Source organism: Peromyscus leucopus, chromosome 6 (assembly GCF_004664715.2).
Source record: "Peromyscus leucopus breed LL Stock chromosome 6, UCI_PerLeu_2.1, whole genome shotgun sequence".
NCBI classification, from domain to species: Eukaryota; Metazoa; Chordata; class Mammalia; order Rodentia; family Cricetidae; genus Peromyscus; species Peromyscus leucopus.
The window spans coordinates 93,068,520-93,086,338 of record NC_051068.1 but is presented as its reverse complement, the minus strand read 5'-3'; the positions used below and the strand labels follow the sequence as shown (position 1 = coordinate 93,086,338).

Sequence of the window (17,819 nt, the reverse complement as noted above, 5' to 3'; positions counted from 1 at the left end):
AAAAAGGTACCACATTTACATGAGAGACTTCATTTCACTGGGGATGAGGGAAATGGAAATAAGAATGCACCCCATTTCTATTGTTGAGTTTTGATTCTTGATTTTCATTTGAAAGGTGTTCTGATAGCTCACTCACCTGTCACATCTTGAAGAATATATTTCCTTATTGAAGAATTCTAATTTATGCTAATTAATTAGGTTGATCTAGGTTGAATTAGATGCCTTTTCACTCTTAAAGAACTAGCAATTGCTCCATTCACTAGCGATGATCTTTAATGCGGTTACACATGGCTTTGTTTCTTATAGTAATTGAGATTATGCTTAATATGGGAAGCACAGAGGATGTTTCATCAACACTAGGAAGCACTTTGTTTCAGAAAACAAAACAGAGAGAGTAACAATGTTTGCCAAATTAGCGTGCTGTCAAGATTATCAGCTCTTGTTTTTCACCTTTAGAATGAGAATTGTTTGTTTGAATTCAAGGTCTGTGTTCAAAGAGGCCATCTCTTGCTTGGAGTCCTCATCCCACATTCTCTTGGGTGTTTTATTTTCTGCACTCCTTCTGGCCTGGTAGGATGGCCAGTCTTGATTGTCAATTTGATCTGCTTCAGAAGAGGGAACCTCAGTTGTGGAATTATCTATGTTGGATTGGTCTGCGGCCATGTCTGTCACCCATTTTCTTAATTGCTTATTGATATAGGTGGACGCAGCCCACTGTGGGAGGTACCATGCCTGGGCAGGTAGGCCTGGGCTATATAATAAAGTTGTCTGTGTAAGCTATGGGTAGCAAGCCAGTAAGTGGCATTCTTCCCTGGTTTCTGCTTCAGCTCCTGCCTCCAGGTTCCTGACTTAAGCTCCTGCTCTGGCTTTCCTTGATTGAAATTAGCCCTTCTCCTCCCAAGCTACTTTTAGTCAGTATTTTATGAGAACAACAACAAAAATAAACACTGTAACATGAATTGCTAATGGTCTTATTAAAAAAAAAAAACAAACAACTAGAGCCAGGTATTGGGGTGAAAGGCTGAAAGATCAGAGAGACAGAACAAGCCACAGCCAACCTCACCTCGCCAACTCCTCAGCTGATTCTGCTTCCTCAGACTGAAAACCTCTGAGTCCTTACCAGAATGGATCTCAGCTGAAGAACCTAAAAAGCCTAAAAGCTTAAAAGCCTCTAGTTCCTCGTCCTCATGCCTTATGTACCTTTCTGTTTCCTGCCATCACTTCCTGGAATTAAAGGTATGTTTCTTTCTCAAGCAAGACATGAGATCTCAAGTCCTGGGATTAAAGGCATGTTTTTCCCAAGACAAGAGATCTTAAATGCTTGAATTAAAGGTGTGTGCCACTACACCTGGCTCTGTTTCCAGTATGGCCTTGAACTCACAGAGATGCAGATGGATCTCTGCCTCCCAAGTAATAGGATTAAAGGTGTGTGTGTGTGTGTGTGTGTGTGTGTGTGTGTGTGTGTGTGTGTGTGTATGTGTGTGTGTGTGTGTGTGTGTGCACCATTTTTTGGTTTCTACATCTAATCTAGTGGCTGTTCTGTTCTCTGACCCCATATAAGTTTTATTAGGGTACACAATATATTGGGGGACACAATATATCACCACAAATAAGAATGCTCAGGACACTTGGCTGTGCTGCTTTACCTTTTTATTTTATTTTCTATTTGAGCACTGCAATGTTACTCTAAGCTTTTAAATGGAGACAATGTTCACACTATCCTTACACTTCATTTATATACTCTGAAGCCCTGAGATGACAGAAAACGTCAGGGCTGCCTTGCCTACTTTCTTTGTAGTGTGCTGAAGCTGAAGACGTCACTACCTTGCAGTGTGTTTGCAGGCGGGCCCTTGACATCCAGATCTCTACCTGTTCTGAACTGCTCTCACATGCTCAAGCTGCATTACCAACTGTGTGATAAGCATTATCACTAGAAACAAGAACGGTAAATTCCCCACCCACTGAACTCATAAGGACACAGGGTTGTGGTGTCCTTCAGCTTTTCTTGGCATTGGGAATAGCATTAGGATTTTTTTTTTTTTAATGAGGAAGACTTGGAGTTTTATTCCTATTTCTCTCTCCTCTAATGCCATCTTTTGCATTTTCTGAGGGATTTTTGATCCCCTGCTGTGTCTACAACCATTTTTTTTCAACATGATTCATTAACTTCCAATCATTTTTCCTAATCATCTTTCAAAGGGAGCTCAGACATCTCTACTTCATGAGGACCTCCTCAATCCTTCTGTCTCCTTTCCTAACCAATTGTCAAGACAAGCTCTTTCTCCTTTCTCTGCCTCCCTCCCTCTCTCTCCTTCCTCTCCCCTTTCCACCTCAGCACTCTTCATCTTCTTTCTCTCTTCCTTTGTCATGGTCTGGGATATTTTATCCATTTTGTAGAATTGACGATAAGGATAATTTTTGAATTCTACTACACTTCAGGCTAGTGCCTTAATTTCAAACCATTTTCTTATTTAAACCTCATACATTTTAGGATGGTGAGGTGACTGTGATTTAAGATATAAAATCAAGTAGATGATGAAATAGAGCTTCAGATTACTGCTGCTAGACTTCAAATGCTGTGATCATATTCCCTCTGCCATACTGACTCATTTGTTATTCTCTAGCAAATCCCACCTCACATTGCAAATAGGATTTTAAATCTAGATTCTTGTTTTTTTTTAAACAGAAATGTATCCATATTTGAATCAAGTATGGTATATCTTGTATCTGCAGATCATCAAAGCATAACAGATGCTCAAATATTTGTTAAATAATTACATCTTTTGAATATCTATGCCTAGACTCATAACAGTGATGAGTCTAGGCATAGATATTAACAAAAGGTCTAGTGGATATTTTTATTAATTTGGGCATTGAACATGCAAAAGATAATCAAGGAAACTTGAACAGTTTAATATTTTCTAGTATTTCAAGACAATAAATGCATGAGCTTTTTATCTGGCTGTGAAAGACTATTTATGTGCAATAGAAACTAACTTTTTAAATGCAAATAAATCAGTTAGAACATCTCTTGAGCAGAATCCAATCATTATGGGAGAAATCACTAGTTAAAGCTCAACTGATGACTATTTAGGAAAATCTCTACATTTTTTCCAGAAGAAATATACATTCCCAAGAGATTTTATTATAAGGAGAAAGTTCACCTTCTGTGTATATTAAATATCCCATTTGCTCTCTGAGATTTGCAGCTGTCATTTAAAACACCATTATTTACAAAACCAGATAGAATAAGTTCATTGGACCCTTTACAGGTTAATCACAAAGGGGGTTAAAAATTCATAGTTCTTTAAGTATACCATCTTCATTTTTAATCTAGAAGGGGATAAAAGAATAGTATCTGAAATTAGTTTGGGAATATCAAAGAAACAATAAAAAAGAATGACCATTCTTTGTGGCTAATGATGTAGACATTTGTTGAAAAACCACCATCTTAAGCTATACTGCTAGCCAATGGATATGTGTTGGCATGTCCTGGAATTTGTAGAAAGATGTGGATCACAGTCAGGTACCTCTGTTTCAGGTAGTGCCTTGTAGAAACACTTCTCCAGAGGTTGGGAGACCTACATTTATTTATTATTCCAGATAGGGTGTGTACATACAAAGTTTAAGCAATCTATGTAACCATTCCTGCTTACTAGAAATGCTTATGCATAGAGACTATGACACTGGATCCTTTATTATGCTTTACACATTTGATTTGATTTGGGCATGTATTTATATGTGGTGTGTGTGTGTGTATGAATGCATGTACATGTGCTGTGTGTAGAATCCAAGTTGACATCAGATGTCTTTCTCAATCACTCCCAATCAACATGTATTGAGAAAGGGATTGCTGCTGATTTCAGTTAGTCTAGTTAGGTGACTCACTCCAGGGGTTCCTTGCCCCTGGTTTCCATGACCTAGAATTTTGGTTGGGCCTCCATGTTCACTTGGCTTTTCAGTTGGTTCTGGGGGAAATCAACTTTGGTTCTGCTGCCTGTGTGGCAGGTGCTTTACTCACTGAAACATCTCCCAAGGTGGCATATTTGATTTTAATGTAAGTGCTCAGGGTTAGATACAATGGCCTACAGTGTTTTAGAATTATATCCATAGTTAGGATAATCAAAAAAAAATTTTTTTTCAAGACAGGGTTTCACTGTGTAGCCCTGGTTGTCCTGGAACTCATTCTGTAGATCAGGCTGGCCTTGAACTCACAGAGATCCATCTGCCTCTGTCTTCTGAGTGCTGGGATTAAAAGGGTGTACCACTGCTGCCTGGCTCAAAATTTTTTTTGCAAGATTGGTCAGCCATTGTTTCTATTTGATATACATTTTAAGGTGAACGAATATAGACCTAGAGGGATTTGATTCGGTCTCTGATGTTTTACACTTTCTTCATTATGAGCAATATAAATTTATTATTTTTGACCTACTTTTAAGGCCGATTGAAGTACCTTCCAATTGCAATTGTTATCGGGCACATTAACTACTCTTCTAGCTTTGGGTCTTCACATTTGATTAGCATATTTCCTACAATTGCTGTAAATATGTGCCCTTCAAAGTCCAGGAACAAGGACAGCATGCTATGGGCAATCCCTGTGACTTTTAACCTGAAGGATCTGTGATTTAAATGATTTGGGTATAGCTGTTTAATTACTTTCCTGTGCCCTTATCTGCATCATTACCAATGCCTCAGGTTCTTATCTTGTCACGCCTTGCCTTATAAACCTATCAGGAGAGGAAATGAGGTCATTTGGTTTGCTCTCAATGAATTTATGCTGATTCTTAATAACCTTGTCCTCATAAATGCTCCTGAGTCAAAAGTTTAGAAATCTTTGCACAGCTCCCCTGGGCCTGGATCTCAGCCTTCCTGGTCTGTTAGTAATTTTTTCTTTACTATACAGTAAGAGCATCTACACCCCCATATCCAATCCTTCCTTCTTTCTGCCCTTCTTCCCTCCTTTGCTTCCTCCCTCCCTCCCTTCCCATGACTCTCTTTTGGTTATTGTGGGACAGGGATTCAGGCTCTAAACTATGCCATCTTGGAACTTACTATGTAGCTCAGGCTGTCCCTGATGCTTCAGCCATCCCCCTGCCTCAGTCTCCTGAGTGCTGGGATTATAGGTGTGAGCCACCATGCTCAGCTTGCCTTTTCTATACTAAAAGAACCCAGAACAATATTTAGTTTTCATCAGTTGGTACAGAATTCTCCAACACAAGTGCTCTCAAAGCTTAACAGTCAACTTTTTATCGCATGACTCTCTGAGCCAGGAGGCAAGCAGCGAACACTGAGATGGGGTGGTCTGGAATTAGAACTCTGCAGTCTCTGACAAGTAAGGACAGAGCTGCATAAGTGGAGATGGGGATGACAAAGACAGTGAGTGATTCAGAAAACAAATACTTGTTTGGCCAGAAAACTTGAGAGAAACAGTGCGCCAAGAGGCAGGCTACAAGCAAGTCAATGTGGTGAGAGAGGGTGGTGGAGAAAGGTGTCTGGGAGAGACAGATGGGGATGACTTCAGTATCGGAGGCTCTGATCACAGTATCCTTCCCATGTGGGGTAGACTCAGGCTTCATGTGGCAAGTTGCTGACATTTGGGGTTTTCACTTGATTTAATGAGGCTGTAATCTTATATCTTACCTATCTTAGACTCTCAAATCTATTTTTCCTCCTTCTTTCAATTCTAAGAAAACTCTATGTGAGGATGCAAGGGAAGATAAGAGGAATGGAACAGTTTTTCTTTCTAATTGTGATTTAACAATACACCATCTGTTTGAAGGAGTGGGTGTAAATTTTTTCTTTTTGACTTTTAATAGACAAAAATACATTCCCGTTTTACCTAATATTTTCTCAAAATTTAAATCACTCCAGTAAGCTGATCCATGTTTAAAGTTTGCTGTCACACTTTTGTGCTTATCATCGATAAGGTTTTTTTTCTCATAGGACCACTGACCACTAAGTTATCTCTAAACCCTTAACCTTCTCACTCCTGGGAAAATACATAGTGATTACATCATCAAATTCTGATTGACAGCTTTGCATTCTTGATTCATCTTCAGGTTAAGACCCAATGCCTCAGTTACTTGTCTTGTTGCTGTGATAACATATCTGCCCAAAGCACCTTCAGGAAGGGTTTATTTGGGCTTACAGTTCTAGGAATAGAATGCATCACAGTAGGGAAGTTATGGAGGCAGAAACAGGCAGATGGTCAACTGTTTCCACAGTCAGCAAGCAGAGAGACATGAACTCTGTGACCAGCCCACTTTTTCCCTTATATTCAGCCTATGGAATGATGCCCCCAACATTTGTGGTGGGCAAATAAGCTAATATAGGTAATCCCTCACAGATATATTCAGAGACTATTTTGCATGGTGATTCTAAATCTCATTGACTTAACAGTCAAGATTAACAGTCAAACTGGACTATAAGATTGCATCCATGGCTTTCTCTGAACTTCCTGAAACAGATTTTTTTAAAGGTGGAATGCATGTGTTCTTGGCATAAAAAACTCTAAGTTCACATGAATGGCGACATCCTTCACATTCTCTCAGGTACTGTTTCCCTCAGACACGAGCTTGTCACAGGAGTTGGAACTAAGCCTGTGTAGCCATTTTCTTCTGTGTAATGATATTCTTAAGAACAAAGGTTGTGCAATTCCTTTTCAGATAGTTTTCCTTCAGTGGAGTGGCATTTCCATCCACAGTCGGTAAAGACAAACACGGCTGCTCTATCTTGCCTGTCCATATTAACCACCTGGTTATAACATCTCTGATGTAGTCCTGGGATGACATTTCCACTTCCCTTTCCTTTCAGTGTCCCACAGTTGGCTCCTTCTCACATCACCTTCAGGCTTGTAGATTTCAATTGTACACATCTGACATACACTGCTCCTCCCTCTGCCCTCTGACTGGACTTCTTCATTCTAAGCAACATATCTTTTTCTATTGCTGTATTCTGGTCAAGCCAGGAAGCACACATCAATAAATAATGACGAGACGTAAGAGATTATTTTTATAACCAAATTCTTCTTGGCTTTTAAAGCTCAACATGATAGATTTTTCAACTGTTATTTATTGGTATGTAGACAATCAAGAATATGAATGCTGCCCGTAGCTTGCCTCTCTGGATCCTTCTGGAAATCGCTGAGCAAGTCTCCTTTATTTTTTCTTTCTGTGCAGTCCCCTCTGTGTTCTGTGGTATCTAATATGGTCTTACAGTTTTATCTGAGTGCTTTTCTCCTTCCTTTCACAATTCAGTTGAAATAATAAAGCACTCGATCAGGCTGACTGGTCCCCTGCCAACACTGCCTTGCCAGTCTTATGAGATGTCGTCTATCTCCTCCTCCAAGCAGCAGGAAGAAGTGATGAAAACATCACTAGTGCCCCTAAACCATTAATTTTCCTACCCAGAAATCTGAAGACATTAGAGATGTATCCCCAGCTTCATAAGGAGAATGAGAATTCATTCTCACATACATCAACAGAACTGGAGCATGTTCTGGGACTTCATAGGGCTTGGCAAGATCTCAAGCCTCTGTTATCTGCTGCTAGAGAATAAAGCACACTTCTCATTCAGCTGGGCCGCATGTGTGCACTGTCATATCAGTTATTTGGGGCCAGGAGGCAGAGCTATTCCAGTAGGAGGCACTGCATGTTTTCTTGTCTGTGGCATATATATATGTGTGTGTGTGTGTGTGTGTGTGTGTGTGTGTGTGTGTGTGTGTGTGTATGTATATATATATGTATGTATGTATACATGTGTGCACGCACGCACACATTTGTATGTATGTCAGGGCCTTTTTCAGATGGTCTCAGACTACATTATAGACAGATGCCTTTGAAGCTCTTCAGCCTTCTAGGGCCCATTTTGACGACCTGTGTCTGACTCAGAATTCTTTTCCTCTTTTCTTTACAAACTAAGCAGCTTCATTACATGGTCATATGGTAAATGCTATCACTATGAAATGGAAACCAAGATGTTGGGGTGATAAGGAGAAAATCAGCTGGATTCCAGGGCATCTCCAGGTGTTCTGGCATTCCCTAGAGGAGGAACTCAGGTACTCTGAGGCCACTTTCAGCTTCCAAATGGTAAGAAGATTCAGGATGGCATGATGACATCCAGTTCTAACCAGAGCATTCTCATATAGTATTGAGAATGGCCCCTTTTGGTGCCCTAGGTGGAATTCTTACTGGATTAACCAGTCTGTTTCTTTGTTCCTTGACACTGTTTTAAATTTTTATAAGAAAACATGCTCAAAGGATTACTCACTGGTTAAGAGTAAGCAATGCTCTTACAGAGGACCAGAATTTGGTTTCCAGGACCACACACAGCTCGTAGCTCACAACCACCTGTAATTCCAGCTCCAAGAGATCTGAAACTTTCTTTTTGCTTCTACAAGTACCTACCTACATTCACATGCATATATTCATACACACACATACATACACATATACATCATAATTAAAAAAATAAAATAGTTTTTAGAATGTTGATTAACAACACTGAGCAGGGTGATGAGATGGCTCAGTTGGTAAAGAGCTATCTGTACAATCATAGGAACCATGTAGAAAGCTGGGTGTGGTAGAACATGGCTTTAACCCCACAACTGGGGATGCAGAAATAGGCAGATTTCTGGGACTTATTGGATGGCCACTCCAGGCCAATAAAGAGAACCTAGTGGTACCTCAGGAATGACACAGAATCTCTGTATTCCTCATTCTCACATATAGCTAGTACATACCTGCACACAGAAATGTACAGTATATACATGATCACACACATGCAAACACATAAGATCTCTCTCTCTCTCTCTCTCTCTCTCTCTCTCTCTCTCTCTCTCTCACACACACACACACACACACACATGATCACCTCTCAGTTTTGCCCTTTCTATAAATTTCTATTCTGCAAAACAAGTTCAACACATTGATATCACCACCTACTGAAACCCAGGGACTGTATATGGATTTAAGCTCCCTTGACTGTGTATTACCACAAATACATTTGAATATTATACTTTGCAAGCATAGTGACTATCTTGAAACACTGTCCCCAACCCCATGTAGTATAGTGCCTTAGGAAATAGGTTCAGATCTTGGCTTTATAATGCTTTCCTAGCTGTGTGACCTTGGGCAAATTAGCTAACCTCTCTGTTTTTCAATTATCGAATCAGTAAAATTGGCGGGATACAAGTATTTCATCTCATCAGGTTATTGGGAGACTCGGATGAGCTCATTTACAAACATGTTGCAGTGCTTGAAACCTCATAAGACCTCAATAAATATTAGCTTTTATTATTAATTCTCTGCTTAATTAACACTAATTTATTAAACTCTACTTTAAATATCACCATCTCTGTGAAGCTTTCCACAATTACCCGAGGCAGAACTAATCCCTTTCAGTCGTCTGTGTTCCCAGAGCATTTTGTTCGTATTTGATTGAACTGTAAATAATTTTTAACATGTCTTTCTCCCTTGATATACCATGTGCTCCCAAAATATAGACTTCTGTCTTTTTAAAATTCATGCTGTATTCCTTTTCCCCAGCACAATTCCTAGACTGCAATGAACACATAGTGAAAACATGCTAGTGATCCATCTCTGCTGAGATGGAGAAATCCCCAGTCTTGGACCACACTTGTATTTCTTTGGAATCTGGCATTGCCTTCAGTGTTTTGATGTTGAAATAGAAGATATTCAATAAACATTTGTTGATGGATTGAGGCTGAAACTGCCTACCTGTGGAGCAAGAGACCATTCAGCCATACCTATGGCAACAGAAAGAATAAAAGAACCAAAGAGGAGACCTTTGAAACAATATCGCCATGCTAGAATCAGAGAAACTGGCAGAGACTAGAATGGGGGCATGTGAATGAAAAGCAGACAAGAGAGGCTCAGATAACTTTATGGGAAGATGGGGATCCTTCCATGGCAGATGGGAAATCATATATTGTGGTAGTAGGGAGAATAAACAAGACAGTGTCATGGAGTTCAAACAAAATCCAGAAGAATCTATAAAGAACCTAGCAGAGGGAAGAAACAACCTGAAATAAACAGATGGATTCACAGAGAAATTATTAGGCATGAAAATAGACAATTTAGGTTCTCCAGAAAGAACAAAAAGGAAGAAAAGAAAACTAGCATGTCAGGAAAAGAAGGAAAATGGTAGAGGAATCACAGGCAGAATAATGAAACAAGATGGGAACACAGGGCGAGCTGGGTGTTTGCTAGAAATGAGCAATGAAAAGGACAAAAACATGTCTGAAGTGTAGGCAGACAGACCAGAACTCTGAGGAAACATGGTGGCTGAACCAAGTAGACATTTTATCAGGTAGGGGCTTTCTGTGAGAGACTTCTCCATTCAGAGTCTATGTTTCCTGTTCTCTCTGAATGGAAAATTATTCCCCTAGACATACACATTGTTCTTTCTTTCCCTTAGTTTGGGGGTGTTAACTCAGGGACAGTTCATCAAGCAAACATTTCTAAGGGCCTATCTTGGGATTTCTAGTCTCCTGATCCTGCTTCACAGGTTCCCATGTGTACCAGCCTCTACTCAGTTGTTTCTCCTCACTACAATGTAGGTTTCGTGAGAGCCAGGGTTCACTCACTCTTGGATGCCGTGACTGTAACAGTGCTGTTCTTTTTGGTGGTAGCTGTGAATGAGTGATTACTACATGAAGCAATGGGTTTGTCATGAACTTGACTGTTGTTACAGCAAAAGTTGGAATCCCAGTGATTGCATATGTCAGAAAAAAATGGAACCATGTAAGCTTTCCTTAGTTAACACTGGGGATTCCTGGACCTATGAACCAGGACATCAGCCTTAAGAATCCTCCCATTCTTGTTTTCTCCCACATCATCATGTTCTTCAGGTCATTCTCCTATTTCTATGACCACTTCTCATTTAATTCCCCAGCATGCCTTATTTCTACCTAGGGTTTTAAGCAATGATAAAGAAAGCATGTAAGATGGTCCCATCTCATGTCTGGCACACAGTAGGCTGTCACAATGTCATTTTTTCCCTCTTCTATGTCCCCATGTTTATCTCTTTAAAAATTCTCAATGTTAAATTTGTGTCCCACCCCCCAAAAAGCTTCACCAAACTTTAAGACAAAAAAGAACAAAATCCTGATTTATTACATTGTTTTCTTTAGCTCGATAGAATCATCAAAAAATTTAGTCAGTTGGGTCCTCTCATTTTCAATCCCTTTCCATGCATTATCTTTCAATATAATTGGAATTGCTAAACCCTCTTAAGAATTAATAAAATTGTATTGACTTCAATACAGTCTCTAGCATCATAACTACTCCAAATGCAAAATCGTATTGTGGCTCACCTAGCGCATGTTTCCCCTCTCATATGTTTCTAACCCTATCTTGTATATAGGAACAATCAATTCTCTGACTCAGTACATCGAATATGTGTAGCTGTGACCAGATGTTGAAAGAGCAACTTAACAAAGGAATGACTTTGTTTCATTCCTTTTCAGGTTTCAGAGGTGTCAGGCCATCATGTCAGGAGGTGTGGTGGAGCACAACATCATGGCAGCAGGAAGCAGAAAGAGAGAGGACACGTGGAACCAGGATACCATACAGCTACCCCCCAAGCTTGTTTCCTCCAAGTAAGTCTACCTCTTTCCATTTTCCCATTCTTGTCATCATATTACAGAACCATCAAGGGATGAATCCATTCTTTAGGTCAGGGTCCTCACAACTATCTGCAGAAATGTCTTCACAGACATGCTCAGAAATGTGATTTGCTAATCTGTAGGCATTTCTCAAAATATTCAAGATGAAAAGGTAAACCACCATAACCAGGAAGCTTTCCTTGGATCCTTGGATCCTTGGATTTAAATTAGGTCTCTTGAAAGATTCTGTACATCTTAGAGTATCTATATATAGCTCCTGCCACAAGTATAATTCTGCACTGTCTCTGCCAGTCTTTGTTAGTATCTGTCTCCTTCTTTTTGTATGCTTCAGGGGTTACTAAATATGTCTGTCATATTCCCTGAACATTTGATGCTCAGCTCCTGGCATATTACTTGTTGCATGGTTTTTCTGAGGTAAAGACACTCTGGGAAATGTAATGGCTTCAAATTTTTCAGCTTGATTGGTCTTCAGAGCTTCCTATTTCCCTACCTTTTCTAGAGTTCATTTCAATGACCAAAGCAGAAATATCCACCTAACCTCTTATCTAACCTGTCCATTCCAACATTACATCAACTAGCAAATAGCAATTAGGGAAGACACCATATAAAAAATATTTCACACACCATCAAATTTATAACCCTATGGAGGCAAACACTTTCATTTATTCCATTTCACAGATTAGTTTATTGAGGCAAGTTCATAGGGCTATGACCTGTCAATGCAACCGTTTGAACACAGGGACTATGACAGAGTAGTCAAGCTTAATTTAAGAAATGCTTCTATTTTAATTATAATCTGCTAAAATCTTGTAAACTTTGTATTTCAATGAAGCAAGTACCTCAAGGTTTTTCCTATGATGATGCATTTACAATAAAATCACATAAATAAAATAACACTGCTAAGCCCAATTTCATCAAAGAGAAGTATCTCTTTGATACAGTTTGAATGTGTTCATCTGAACTTCTTTCATTGGAAATTTAAACTCCAAATTTGTGTATGAAAGGTATTTCTCCATAGGTCCTTTGGGAGGCAGTTGGGTCAGGAGAGTGGGCCTCCCCGATGGCATTAGAGTCCTTATTAGAAGAGGAAGCAAGACTTGAGCCATGTTATACTGCACTGAGAAACCTGAACCAGATGCCAGAGGGATGCTGTTGCCATACACTTGGCCTTCTCAGCTTCTATAACTGTGAGCCAAATAAACTTATATTCTTTATAAATGCCCTAGTCTCAGATATTTTATAACAACAACAGAATACTGACTAAAATGCGCCACTCTTATGTAATGGTTCAATATATAATCTAAACTTAATCCTTCCTTGCTTGAGAAGGACATATCAGTAGCATCCTCCTCCTCTCCCATTTCTCCTCCTCTCTTTCATTCTCCTCTTCTTTTCATACAAGGTTTGATACATATCCCAGACTGACTTGGAATTCTCCACCTACAGAATAGCCTGGGCTGTTTTGTATCTCGCTTGTGGTTGTGGATATGCAAACTTAAACAGAAAACAAAATTTCTCAAAATGAATGCAGCACAACACACACACACACACACACACACACACACACACGCATATATATATATATATATATATATATATATATATATATATATATAATATAGAGAGAGAGAGAGAAAGAGAGAGAGAACAGGGGAAACCTGAATAAGACTGGTAGATAGGTTGGAGAAATATCTGTGTGGTTACCAGGTATGTGAAGGCATGCCTGAAACCCCAGCACTCAGAAAGCTGAGGCAGGAGGATCTAACCCAACTTGAGCTGTAGAGCCAAATCTTATCTTTCAAAAAGGGAGGAAGGAAAAACCAGCCTTCTCCCCAAATCTTGATGTGATATTGCTATCGTGTTATACACTGCAGTTGTTGAGACACTAGAAAACACACATCATTTCTGTCTGCTATTCACACAACTTGATAGGAAACTGTTTCTTTCAAAAAATCAAACCTCCATGTAAATAAGCTAGAAAGGTAAAGATACACGCAAATACTTCTTAATGGTGATCTTTGTTTTGCCCAGAATAAATTCTTGAGTACCAAATACATGGGCTTGTTTTTTTGAGGCCAAACTAGAAAATATCTCCAAATGTAATTCTATTGATAACCCTGTTACAGTCTCATAATTCAGTTGTTTTTATGACCAATAGATTTCTTAAATGTAACTCTGAACTAAAATACTGATAGTTAACTATAAGAATATGAAGAATTCTTCATTATGTCTCCTGACTCATTAATGCACAAAATTTCCATGAAACAAACCTGGCAGTGATCTAGAAAGTGACAGAAACCAAAATAGGAAGCAAAGAAGTAAGCGGTTACTGTATTAGTAGAAGCATTTTCATGGTAGACAGAATTTTTAGAAACTTTCAGAACATCAAAAGGCAAAAATCGATGCTATATTTAAGGAGGAAAAAAAAAACCTTTAAGCCACATTTGAATGGGAAATAGGTAAATTTATGAATTTGTCTTAATTTTTACCTTGATGGCAGGAATAGGCTTTTGTGGGATAAAATGCTTTCTCTGGGGTGGTGAACATGCTCCGTTTTGATCTCCCCTTCCGATTTTACTCGCTGCTATGATTTTCTTGCGCTGTTCAAGGTAAGGACCAAAGCTTGGCAGTTTCTAAAGGGAAAACACACAAAGACAACATCATAGTAACTCATAGGAACAGGGTGCGGGGGTCTCCTCTCACAAATATCACCAACAAACAAATGTTCTCATCCCTTGTTAACTGGGTCTTCCTTCTGGACTACTAGTCTTCTATGTGTCAGATTCCATCTGGAATCAGAAAGAAGACACGAGAAGGATACTTCAGCCAAATATGGATGTGTTAGATGCAGTTGTTAATTAAAATTCATTTCTAAAGGGAATGGATTTCACTGTGGAAAACCAATTGCACTCACTTAAAACAATAGCTATTAGGGAGAGCATTTGTTTGGTTTGTACAGACAGAAGGTGAACCCTATTGATGCTTTATTTTCCCTTCGTCAGGTTTTTAGCACAATATAGACATAGCCACAGCCCTTGACAAATGCCTCTGTCAATAGAGAAGGTGCTTTGCCAAGGTTCTCATCTGTATCTCCATTTTATTGTGTTCAAATTCTTACTGCATTTCCTTAAAGATTGTAACTAATGTTGATTGCAACTTACTGGAATAGTTGAAAAACAAAATGGCAAAAATATTGATTCCTCTGCACAGAAAATAAACTTTATTTTTGCGTGAAGGAGGCAAAAAAAAAAAAAATAGAAAGGAAAGGCAGAGTGTATATCACGGCGCTTAAACAAACTCCATCAGCATTCAGAGTCACGATGAGGCTTTAAATCTCAAGGTTATTCAATTGTACTTTGCAAAGTTCATTTAGGAAGATACCTAGGTGCCATGGAAAAATGCTAAGTGGTTTCAAGTTAACACAAAAATGCCCTCATACCATTCATTATCCCACAATTATCTACTCTTCACCGTGTCCTTCCCCTTTTCTGGAACCTTTGATCTTCACTTTTACTGACACATTCCACTGATGATAGACACCAGTGAATTTCAAATGTTTTACACCAGCTGGTAACCTGAAATTGCTATGTCTTTTATACTACTGCAAACCCACCTTCTTGTTCCTGCAGGATAAAGCCCATTTATCTACCTGATGGAAGTTGGGAAAACTACAGCACTCCAAGGTCATCCTGATTTCTGACCTCGCAGGTACTTTGGTGAAAAAAAAAAAAAAAAAAAAAAGCACCTGTTTCAAAGTATCAGACTTCACTTGCCAGCTTACATAGGGAACCAGGGAAATTAGATCTTTGGAGATTTCAAAAGGATAGGTAGTAGAGCACAAGTAAGCTGACCAAGGCAAACCAGACTGTAGCCTTCAACTGTATATTTATATACAGCAAACATATTTTAAAAATAAAGCAAAGAACATATTTATGTGGAAATATACCTAAGCTTGTTACTTTGATTATAAATTCACTATAATTATGTCAAGAAGTCAAGTAAATGGAAAATGGAAGTCAATGCCAAATTAATTTATACCCAATTGGATTAGAATTATGTACTTCATCTCTATGTCTTAGCACTTTTTCAAATCACAACATTTAATGCTTACAGTAACATGAAATGATATGACAGAGGGTAGAATATGTTTTCATCTATTTTACTGTACATTAAGTGATGTTGGCTTATTAAAAGCATAAAAAATAAGAATCTAAAAGGAGTCCTCAGAACTTATCCCATAGGAAAACCACTTTAATGTAAAAATAATTCTTACGTGAGATGTCCTATTTAATGTTTGAATAATGTTTGTTTGGATGCCTGGGGGAAAGTGTATTGGGGTTACACTAGAAAGACCGTCCCTTTAGGTCTAGATGACATCTCATAAGTACAGAATACATATTACATGACATAAGTCCTGTCAGAAGATCACTGTCTATGTATTTTTGCTTTACATCAAGGGCTGTTAACTTTGTGTCTTATATTGATACAGATGATCAAGGATGGTTCAGTGTTTAAGCACACAGCCTCTGGGTCTGGCAGGCTCTCATGCCAACTAATCCTAAGAAGTCTGAACCAGGATCCTTGTTGCTGCAATCGATTGTGTCTCTCTCAACACCATTTAATTCCACTTGAGTTTTGTAAGGGCTGTTCCAAAAACAAACATTCTTGGAACTTTTCAATTCATCTTCTTTAAACAGAGACTGGAGGACCATTCCTTCTATTTGGCTGAAATGTTATCCAGGGTAGAAGAGATAACTCAGTGGCTAAGAGTGCTTACTGTCCTTTCAGAGGACCAGAGTTCAGTTCATAGCACCCACACTAGGCCCCTTACAGACACTTGTAACTCGAAATTCATGGGATACAACTCCCTCTTCTGGCCTCCAAAAGTACCCATATTCATATATACTACACACAAACACATACATACAAATAAAAATGGATCTTAAAAGAATATTATTCATTCAAATGGACAGAAGATATGTAGGTAAGCTGTGACCTTAAACTACTACATTCACAGTGATAATGATGAGGATGCTAAATATTTGCAAATCCCTTCATGCTGAATGGCAAACATCCAGTGTAAGCATCTAATCGCGGATAGCCTCTTTGACTTTTCATACTACTTGATCACATTTGCTACATAAAAAATTGAGGCATGAAGTTTTTTTCCCCATGGTTAACAGTGGCATGATCCTAATTTTTTCATGTGAATAACCAATACTAAGGAGATGCTCTCAATTTAACATAAAAATTTCTATAGGATATTATTTATTTATTGGTTAGAAAAATTAACGAGACAAGAGTGGCCACTGTCCATTTTTTCTTTACATTGAAAACAAATGGACAAAATACCAATGAGTATTCCTTCAACCTCTAACCACACAGTTCCAAATTCAGATGGGCTCATCTGTAGTTTCTTATTGCCATGTGGAGAGACCAGAGGCTAAGGGCTTCTTTCCAAAATTCCCAGGCTGCCACAGGAATTTTTGCTTCACTCATTAGTATGAAAAATTAAATGATGAAGAAAATGTGCACGAATGGGAAGGTGGGTTGGTAGGTAAAGTGTTTGCCATGCAAATGTGATGACTGGCATCCAGATCCTAGCATCCATGAAAATTCTAGTGGGCATGGTAGACTACCTGAAATCCCAGCATGTAAGAAGCAGAGGTGAGATCCCTGGAGCAAGAGGATTGCTAGACTAGATGAATCAATGAGCTCTGGGTTCAACTAAGAGCGCCTGTCTCAATAAGGTGGAAGAGACTTAATGTTAAACTCAGGCTTTGACATACATACACACCTGAAAACACATGTGTGCCCACACACATTCTTACACACACACACACACACACACACACACACACACACACACACCTTCAATGTATTAAAATGGCTCTAGGATTTAGAAGTACTGAAAGATGTGTGTGTGTGTGTGTGTGTGTGTGTGTGTGTGTGTGCAGGTGCATATGTGTGTATGCAAATGTAGCTACATACCTGCATCCCGAGGCCACAGTAAATCCCTGGTGACATAGCTTGGATGCCATTCACCTTGTTTAAGATAGGGGACCTTGTTTCTCATAGGGGCCTGGAACTCACTCAGTAAGTTAAGCTGGTTGGCCTGTGAGCACTAGGGATTTGCCTGTGTCTACCTCTCCAGTGCTGGTATTGCAAGTAT

The 17,819-nt window shown here is 39.0% G+C and overlaps 1 protein-coding gene across 2 annotated transcripts in view; it reads right to left on the bottom strand.

The window, feature by feature from the left end:
* Dpyd (dihydropyrimidine dehydrogenase) overlaps positions 1-17,819 on the bottom strand; it is an 847,112-nt gene that overhangs the window by 5,204 nt on the left and 824,089 nt on the right. For both annotated transcript variants that reach the window (XM_028880091.2, XM_028880092.2), the window contains one exon: positions 14,137-14,280. In XM_028880091.2, coding sequence (XP_028735924.1) covers positions 14,137-14,280 — 144 coding nt within the window. The remainder of the gene's footprint in view (positions 1-14,136; positions 14,281-17,819) is intronic.